The sequence below is a fragment of the Salvelinus fontinalis genome, chromosome 9, assembly GCF_029448725.1.
Source record: "Salvelinus fontinalis isolate EN_2023a chromosome 9, ASM2944872v1, whole genome shotgun sequence".
NCBI classification, from domain to species: Eukaryota; Metazoa; Chordata; class Actinopteri; order Salmoniformes; family Salmonidae; genus Salvelinus; species Salvelinus fontinalis.
In genome coordinates this window covers 43,155,794-43,165,319 of record NC_074673.1, presented here as the reverse complement: position 1 = coordinate 43,165,319, position 9,526 = coordinate 43,155,794, and the positions used below count along the sequence as shown (strand labels likewise).

The 9,526-nt window shown below is 45.5% G+C and overlaps 1 protein-coding gene across 1 annotated transcript; it reads left to right on the top strand.

Annotated features, from left to right (window-relative positions):
• Window positions 1–7,597: 7,597 nt before the first annotated feature.
• On the top strand, window positions 7,598–9,472 carry szl (sizzled). Its single transcript, XM_055932940.1, has 3 exons — window positions 7,598–7,938; window positions 8,318–8,583; window positions 8,759–9,472. Exons 1-3 carry the CDS (start codon window positions 7,655–7,657, stop codon window positions 9,067–9,069), a joined length of 861 nt encoding a protein of 286 aa, XP_055788915.1. The 5' UTR covers window positions 7,598–7,654; the 3' UTR covers window positions 9,070–9,472.
• Window positions 9,473–9,526: the final 54 nt, after the last annotated feature.

Here is a 9,526-nt window from a genome sequence, read left to right as displayed (position 1 = left end):
TGAGGCTCGTTGGCAACTCATTAAAGTTCTATTGAGTGATTGAGCCCCCCCACCCCCTTTTCTCTCCAGCTCCCCCTACTCTCACTGGGCTCCATCGGGGCTGACTGTCACTGGAGATTGACTGTCAGTTGCCACATCCAGTCTCTGTGTGGACCTACAGACAGACGCTGCCCGTCTGCCACACAGGTGTTCAGACACGCTGTCTCCTGCAGCCCAGTGTATCCCATTCCTCACATTGCTAAAAAATGTCTAAGATGCTTAAAAATAGTCACTCATTAGAAAGGTTATGATTTTCTAAATCCAATGGTTGGCATATGTGACATGCTTGGATTTTTAACCTTTTAAAGCTTTTTCATAAAACTGTCCCTTTTTTTAAGTCTGGTAGTCCACCATCCTCAGACAAATGCTTTCATTTTTTGTTTAAGTCTTATTTCTGGATAAGGATAAATTCTTGCTATGTCATGTGATTGTGCAAAACACAGGCCTCTGGCCTATGCTAAGTCAACTCTCTCCTTCACTGTCAGAAGATGCTGTGTTGACTACTTACGGGTATCTTAGTTAAGAGCATTGGGTCAGAACCGAAAGGTTGCTGGTTCGAATTCCCGAGCCAACTGTGCCCTTGAGCAAGGCACTTAACCCTAATCCTGTAAGTCCCTCTGGATAAGAGCGTCTGCTAAATTACTAAAAATATATATATATATTTTTTTAATGTACAATGAAAAGACGTTTCAGTTCCTTACTCCCATGGTTTAGGAATTTTGTATGGTAGAGGCAACATGAGTGACTACTCATGAAAGTCAAGCTAACAGACCTACAAGTGATCTACGGCTCCAAATACCATAGTATCTAAATATAAACAATGGAGTCTTAAGTGAGAACTTGATGACATGGACCGGTTTAATTGTAGAGCAATGGTTGGTAACTTTACAGAGCTCCCTCGGCTATTGTGGTACTGGTTCAATGACCAGTTTGTCTGGACCCCTATTGTACACTGAAACCAGGTGTTCACACACTACACTTATGGTATAGGTAGATGCACCTACAAGATGACCAAAAACACAAATACTTGTATGCTAGCTAGTCCAACTGTGGTTTTACAGTGAACATACTGGATATGTGAGTGTGCTGTTCCTGTGCATCCCCGCTAGACGTTTGATGGACAGGTGCCCAACAAAACAATAGTCTCCATTATTAGCAGGCAGCTTAGGGCAGTCCACACATTATCAACACAAACACAGTGTCTACAGATGGGCAGGGGGGCCGTTAGAAAGAAAAACAGCTCCCTGCTGGGATAATGGCAGAGGGAGCTTGTTAAACGTGTGGCCTCATTGTTCTGACAAATTGGTCTGTGGCTCTAATTGCCCCTTAGTAGCACTCCTTCGTCTGAACCCAGGCCCCCAGCTCAGATCAGACGGGCTGGGCAAGCAGTAATCCTTTAGAAGGGGGCTGCATAGCTAGGGCCGGTGGAGCTCTGACTGGAGACTGAAGGCTGTGGGAAAGTAAGGGGCCAGACCGACTGGGCCTGTATTCATAAATCATCTCAGAGTAAGAGTACTGCTCTCAGTTTTGCCTTTAATATCATAAGGAATAAGATAGGGGGATCTAGGATCAGGGGGATCTAGGATCAGGGGGACCTGATCCTAGATCAGCACTCCTACTCTGAGACGCTTTATGAATACGGGCCCCGGGGCTTAGCTTGGCTAGCCTGGCATGTCTTCAGCCTCAGCCACTATTCCTTGTGTGTGCGACAGCAAGACTCAGCCCTATTACTGACTTTAAGCCTTCTGGGCACAAACCCATCGAAGATACACATTGGAACATAGTTGTGGAGACAGGCATAATCCACACAACAATTGCATTGAGTTACTTATCAACTGTACTTTCATTTTCTGCTGCCATTAGAAGCTAAAGTCCTGACAGACGGAGGGAGTGAGAGAGCCAGACCGTCATTAGAAGCTAAAGTCCTGAGAGACGGAGGGAGTGAGAGAGCCAGACCGCCATTAGAAGCTAAAGTCCTGAGAGACGGAGGGAGTGAGAGAGCCAGACCGTCATTAGAAGCTAATGTCCTGACAGACGGAGGGAGTGAGAGAGCCAGACCGTCATTAGAAGCTAAAGTCCTGAGAGACGGAGGGAGTGAGAGAGCCAGACCGTCATTAGAAGCTAAAGTCCCGAGAGACGGAGGGAGTGGGAGAGCCAGACCGTCATTAGAAGCTAATGTCCTGAGAGACGGAGGCAGTGGGAGAGCCAGACCGTCATTAGAAGCTACTGTCCTGAGAGACGGAGGGAGTGGGAGAGCCAGACCGTCATTAGAAGTTAAAGTCCTGAGAGACGGAGGGAGTGAGAGAGCCAGACCGCCATTAGAAGCTAAAGTCCTGAGAGACGGAGGGAGTGGGAGAGCCAGACCGTCATTAGAAGCTAATGTCCTGACAGACGGAGGGAGTGAGAGAGCCAGACCGTCATTAGAAGCTAAAGTCCTGAGAGACGGAGGGAGTGAGAGAGCCAGACCGTCATTAGAAGCTAAAGTCCTGAGAGACAGAGGGAGTGAGAGAGCCAGACCGTCATTAGAAGCTAAAGTCCTGAGAGACGGAGGGAGTGGGAGAGCCAGACCGTCATTAGAAGCTAAAGTCCTGAGAGATGGAGGGAGTGAGAGAGCCAGACCGTCATTAGAAGCTAAAGTCCTGAGAGACGGAGGGAGTGGGAGAGCCAGACCGTCATTAGAAGCTAATGTCCTGAGAGACAGAGGGAGTGGGAGAGCCAGACCGTCATTAGAAGTTAAAGTCCTGAGAGACGGAGGGAGTGAGAGAGCCAGACCGCCATTAGAAGCTAAAGTCCTGAGAGACGGAGGGAGTGAGAGAGCCAGACCGTCATTAGAAGCTAAAGTCCTGAGAGACGGAGGGAGTGAGAGAGCCAGACCGTCATTAGAAGCTAAAGTCCTGAGAGACGGAGGGAGTGGGAGAGCCAGACCGTCATTAGAAGCTAATGTCCTGAGAGACGGAGGCAGTGGGAGAGCCAGACCGTCATTAGAAGCTACTGTCCTGAGAGATGGAGGGAGTGGGAGAGCCAGACCGTCATTAGAAGTTAAAGTCCTGAGAGACGGAGGGAGTGAGAGAGCCAGACCGCCATTAGAAGCTAAAGTCCTGAGAGACGGAGGGAGTGGGAGAGCCAGACCGTCATTAGAAGCTAATGTCCTGACAGGCGGAGGGAGTGAGAGAGCCAGACCGTCATTAGAAGCTAAAGTCCTGAGAGACGGAGGGAGTGAGAGAGCCAGACCGTCATTAGAAGCTAAAGTCCTGAGAGACAGAGGGAGTGAGAGAGCCAGACCGTCATTAGAAGCTAAAGTCCTGAGAGACGGAGGGAGTGGGAGAGCCAGACCGTCATTAGAAGCTAAAGTCCTGAGAGATGGAGGGAGTGAGAGAGCCAGACCGTCATTAGAAGCTAAAGTCCTGAGAGACGGAGGGAGTGGGAGAGCCAGACCGTCATTAGAAGCTAATGTCCTGAGAGACGGAGGCAGTGGGAGAGCCAGACCGTCATTAGAAGCTAAAGTCCTGAGAGACGGAGGGAGTGGGAGAGCCAGACCGTCATTAGAAGCTAAAGTCCTGAGAGACGGAGTGAGTGAGAGAGCCAGACCGTCATTAGAAGTTAAAGTCCTGAGAGACGGAAGGAGTGAGAGAGGCAGACCGTCATTAGAAGCTAAAGTCCTGAGAGACGGAGGGAGTGGGAGAGCCAGACCGTCATTAGAAGCTAAAGTCCGGAGAGATGGAGGGAGTGAGAGAGCCAGACCGTCATTAGAAGCTAAAGTCCTGAGAGACGGAGGGAGTGGGAGAGCCAGACCGTCATTAGAAGCTAATGTCCTGAGAGACGGAGGCAGTGGGAGAGCCAGACCGTCATTAGAAGCTAATGTCCTGAGAGACGGAGGGAGTGAGAGAGCCAGACCGTCATTAGAAGCTAAAGTCCTGAGAGACGGAGGGAGTGGAAGAGCCAGACCGTCATTAGAAGCTAAAGTCCTGAGAGACGGAGTGAGTGAGAGAGCCAGACCGTCATTAGAAGTTAAAGTCCTGAGAGACGGAAGGAGTGAGAGAGGCAGACCGTCATTAGAAGCTAAAGTCCTGAGAGACAGAGGGAGTGGGAGAGCCAGACCGTCATTAGAAGCTAAAGTCCTGGGAGACAGAGGGAGTGAGAGAGCCAGACCGTCATTAGAAGCTAAAGTCCTGAGAGACAGAGGGAGTGAGAGAGCCAGACCGTCATTAGAAGCGGAGCATCTAATGTGAGATCGCATCGCAGTGTGAGATCTCTTCTAGTTGTCTGAGATGGTAGGAGCATCCTGTGGCTGTCTGACGATAATATGACTGTGTTCCTCCAGAACTGCATTGAAATACTTTTTCTGTTACGATCAATATAATCCATCTTGTCTCTTTTCCCCGGAATATCTGGAATCTTTTTTGTACCCTTTGCCTAATTACTTATTTGCACAAGCTTTAAAAGAGGTGAAGTTGGCTCTATGATTTAAACGTGTAAATAATTGCCAAGAGAAATCCCACTTGCACAAGCTGGTTGAATCAACGTTGTTTCATAACAATTTGTCAGCATATTGTGATATGGTATCTATGTGGAAAATACAATGATTCTGACATATCATATTTCAGGATTGTCATCAGTAGCTAGGTTTCCATCCAATTTGTGAGAGATTTCCATGTGAATATTCTAAAATCTGCATAAAATAATATGCCCATATTCAGAGGTGGAAAAATGACTCAGTTGTCACACTTGAGTAAAAGTAAAGATAGCGTAATATTAAATGACTCAAGTAAAGGTGAAAGTAACCCAGTAAAATGCTACTTGAGTAAAAGTCTAAAAGTATCAGATTTTAAATGTACTTAAGTACAGTATTGTAAAAAGTACTCAATTGTCATACTTGAGTGAAAGTACAAAGTAAATGTAAACGCTATACATCAAATTCCTTATATTTAGCAAACCAGACAGCAAAATGTCCTTTTTTATTACTTGTTTTGACAGCCAGGGGCACACTCCAACACTCAGACATAATTTACAAAGGAAGCGTTTATGTTTAGTGAGTCCACCAGATCAGATCAGATGCAGTAGGGATGACCCAGGATGTTTTCTTGATAAATTAGTGAATTTGACCTTTTTCCTGTATTGCTAAGCATTCAAATTGTAACTAGTACTTTGGGGTTTCAGGGAAAATGTATGGAGTAAAAAGTACATAATTTTCTTTAGGAATGTAGTGAAGTAAAAGTAGTCAAAAATATAAATAGTAAAGTACAGATACCCCAAAAAACTACTTAATTAGTACTTTAACTTAGTACTTTTTAGTACTTTACAGCACTGTGCATATTCCCACCAGAGATGTACATCAAAACTGACGTTTGCGGATAAAAGTCTGTGCGTGATGACTTCCTGCACATACAAATAACGTTTGCGGTTAATTTCCTATGTACCGAATGAAAAATACAAGTTAAATGGGTTTCCATGGCATTTTCTACTCCATCGTTTTGTCATAAAAAAACGGTTGCTATGTGCCCACTGTTCTTGGCACGTGCGCTCTAGGCAACAGCTGGCAGATACAGTGCGGGTAGGCTAGTCTATATATTGAGATTATTATGAACAAGAGCTGTGTTATTTGTATTTGTCAAACGGCAGTCAAATATCGATCATCATGTCACCAGAATAAGACCATCGATATTTATTTGAAAGGAGCATCACCCTCATCACGTGCATTTTCACCACTTGGTGAAGTTGATCATTATTTATTTCATCTGTAGCCTAATAAACTGCATGGTTTCGCGAGTCGTAGTGGGAGGACAACACACTTCATCGCGTGACTCCCAAATTTACTTCGATATGATGGTTATTATATCAAAATTGCGTTTCCACCGCAATTTCTCGCATAATTAATTTTCCCGGAACAACAAGATCCCTCCATGTCGAACATATATATATATATAAAATTGAACGGGCAAATCCTGTCCCCTTCAGCCCAGTTATTACTTTTTTAATGTGAGATAATACATCTGCATGAAATGGTTGGATGGAAACCTGGTTAGTGTAACCAATTTTCTACATAGACAAACCGTGTATGAAATATGCTGGATTTGTACCTTTGAAACCATTAAAGAATAATGGGCAAATATTGTCCAGGTGCGCAAAACTCTTAGAGATTTACCCAGAAAGACTCACAGCTGTAATTGCTACCAAAAGTGATTCTAACATGGATTGACTCAGGGGTGTGAATACTTATGAAAATTTAAATATCTTTATTTCATTTTCAATAAATTTGATAACATTCTAAAAACATGTTTTCACTTTGACATTATGGGATAATGTGTGTAGATGGGTGATATAAAAAAAAAAGTAATCCATTTTGAATTCAGGCTGTAACACATGACAATGTGGAATAAGTCAAGGGGTATGAATACTTTCTGAAGGCACTGTATAAATGTCTTCTTACGTAATCATAGAAAGCATACATGTTCATGATAGCATGCAAAGGTCGCAGGTCTGTGGAGATCTTGACATTTGCCATAATAATCTGCACAGAATCTTGAAAAGCATTGATCACTTACACTATGTACTTTTAATGTAATCTCAACTGCCATCCAGGTCATTTGGTTGTGCTATTAAATGAAGCACAGTGATAATACATGAAGTTCTTGTATAAATACTAAATATCTGACATTGTATTCCCATTTTAACTTTGTTGTGCCTTTAAATACTTGAAATTATCACTTTAAAATGACATGGTGTGACCAATGGGATTTTATGTTTTTTTTGCAACATAGAGACTCATAGCTTCATATGACTGTTTGTTTCTGTCTATGCTGCAGTCGAGTATGATCAGATAGCTACAGTAGGTAGCCAGCTGGAGCTTGCTGTTGTTTAGCATTTGACAAAGAGAGTAATCTAGTATCACATCAAAGCCAGGTGAGAGAGCTGGAAACACTGTCCTGCTAATGGGAGTGTGATCTGTCTGATCAGGACCCTTCTCAGGAAACCCTTTATGTTAGTAAAGGAGGAGACATGAAAGAGGCTCAATATTAAGGAGACTTCCTGTCTGTCTACACAACTCTCTAAAAGGAAATACACTTTTACTCCTGTGTAGAATATGAACTATAAACATTCTTCATCAAATTGTTTTTAGAAGAGTACACATTTGAGAATCTGTCATTACACTACTGTATTTGCCTCTCAAAACAATAAGCTCATAAGAAGAAAAAAAAGTGCAAAATGCATGAATACATAATGTCCAGCAAAGCAGCCTGTGTGAACTAAACAGTACGGTAGCTATGTCTAGTGTCTAGTGTGAAAGTCATGGATTTTCAATGGTGAAATGGACTGGGTAGAAACAAATATAATAGTTTGCTTTGGTTGTGATTGCTCTCATAATTCTCCCCCCCTTCCATCCACCTATTACCCCCCTCTCTGTCTACATTCATCACAAAACAAGCCATCGTCTCCTCTCACACGCCGTCTCAGTCTCTTTGATGGGTAGTTGATAACAGTCTGATTGGGCTGGGCTGACTGCATATATAGAGGAGACCACTGGTACAGAGAGACATTACCTCTCCTACAGAAACAAGCAACAGCAGCACCCACCTTCTCGTTTGGATTCTCACTCAGGACTTTGTTTCTCTTCACTATGGATCTCCTCACCGTAACCCTGGCTCTCTTGGTTCTCCTGACCCCAGCCTGGGGCTTCGACATGGGCCAGTCGACCCGGTGCGTGCCCATCCCCCACCAGATGAGTGTGTGCCAGGACGTGGGCTACTCAGAGATGAGGCTGCCAAACTTCCTGGGCCACAGCAGCCTGGAGAGCGAAGTGGTTCCCCGCTCGGAGGACTGGAGACCCCTGCTGCAGACTGGCTGCCATCCCCATGCCCAAGCCTTCCTCTGCTCCCTCATTGCCCCCGTCTGCCTCGACACGTACGTCTATAGCTTCTGTTAGCCTTTTACCTATTCATGTCCTCTTCTACCTTTGTATGTTCTTGCTGTGCGTCCGTCCGTCTGTCTGTCTGTCTGTTTGTCTGTCTGTCTGTCTGTCTGTCTGTCTGCATACTATGCCTCTCTCATCCTTCTCTGTCAATCTGGCTGTTCTTTCTCCTGTGTTTGAGTCGGTCTGCCTAGTTCCTTCCCACTTTCTCGTGCTAACTCCTTCTTAAGAGGAATCTATCCACTACTCAATTTTCACCAATTTTCACCCTCAAACTATTGAGGGTGTGTGTCTACAGTGTAATATTCCTTCAATTTCCAGAGAGTGCCCACTGCGTTCTTAAATGTAACCCCGTGTCTCTCCCATCTCCAGGTTTTTCCAGCCGTGCCGTAGCCTGTGCGTGGCCGTCAGGGACAGCTGTGCTCCAGTACTGGCCTGTCAGGGCCACGTCTGGCCAGAGGCGCTGGACTGTGACCGTTTCCCTGCCCAGGAGGACATGTGTCTGACCCCCCACCCCAAACACAGCAACAGCCACCTCGCCAAAGCATTGCCTCAGCCTGCATGCCAAGCCTGTCCTTCCGTGGAGGAGCACCCTACACTGAAGACAGTTCTGGACGCTCTGTGCCAGGATGACTTTGGTAAGCATGTGCAATAATGTACTTTATGCCTGCGCATGTTTCTATTGATTAGTGTGTTACGGAAGTGTATTAATGTTATTTTGTGTGTATATTTGTGTGTGTTTGTACTATACATATGTGTGTAACTCTGTCCAAGCTAGTGTACTCACCCTCTCTCCTCTTTCTCTTCCCCCAGCTGTAACAGCCAAGCTGTCTCGCCGGCGCCGGCCCTCGGGGGAGCCAGAGTTTGAGGTGGAGGGTCGGGTGGAGTTTATCCGCCAGGGCCCCCTGCTTCCCTACGACACCCAGCACCTCCTCCAGCAGTGGCTGCTTATTAACCTACGGTGTGCCAACGCCCTAGTCCGGCCCGGCCGCGCCCAGCTCTACCTGCTGACTGGGGCGGTGCAGCCAGAAGGCACCCTGGCCCTCACCCGCCTCTTCCCCTGGCACAAGAAGGACCACGGCATCGCAGTGGCCACACGCAAGTGGAAGCACCACAAGTGTTGAGTGCCTGGACGATGTATAGGAATGGAAAAACCTGAGCTCTGATGAATCTGTGTTGCTTAGAACGGCATCCTTACTCACACAAGCCAGGACTCGGCATAATATCAGTTTTCTTGGAAATAATTTGGTATATGGCCTAAGTATATGACGTTTTCTGATGTTACTGACTTGATGCAGAGGAGCGTGGAGTTGGAGCTGGACTCTCTCACTGACATGACCCTCTGCTTCCCTCTGCTGCTCCTTCACAGTAGCTCAGCTCCGTCGGAAAGCACACAGCAATAGAATGCACTCTAAAAACTGTACATAGGAAGAGCTAAATGTAAATGATTTCTAAAGAGTATTCTTTTCTATTTAGATAATGCCGTATTTATGTGTTTTGTATGTTCGATTTGTCTGTTAAGTCAGTGAAAAGGATATTATAATAAAATATTTACCGACCGTATTTCGACTGAAGTAGTGT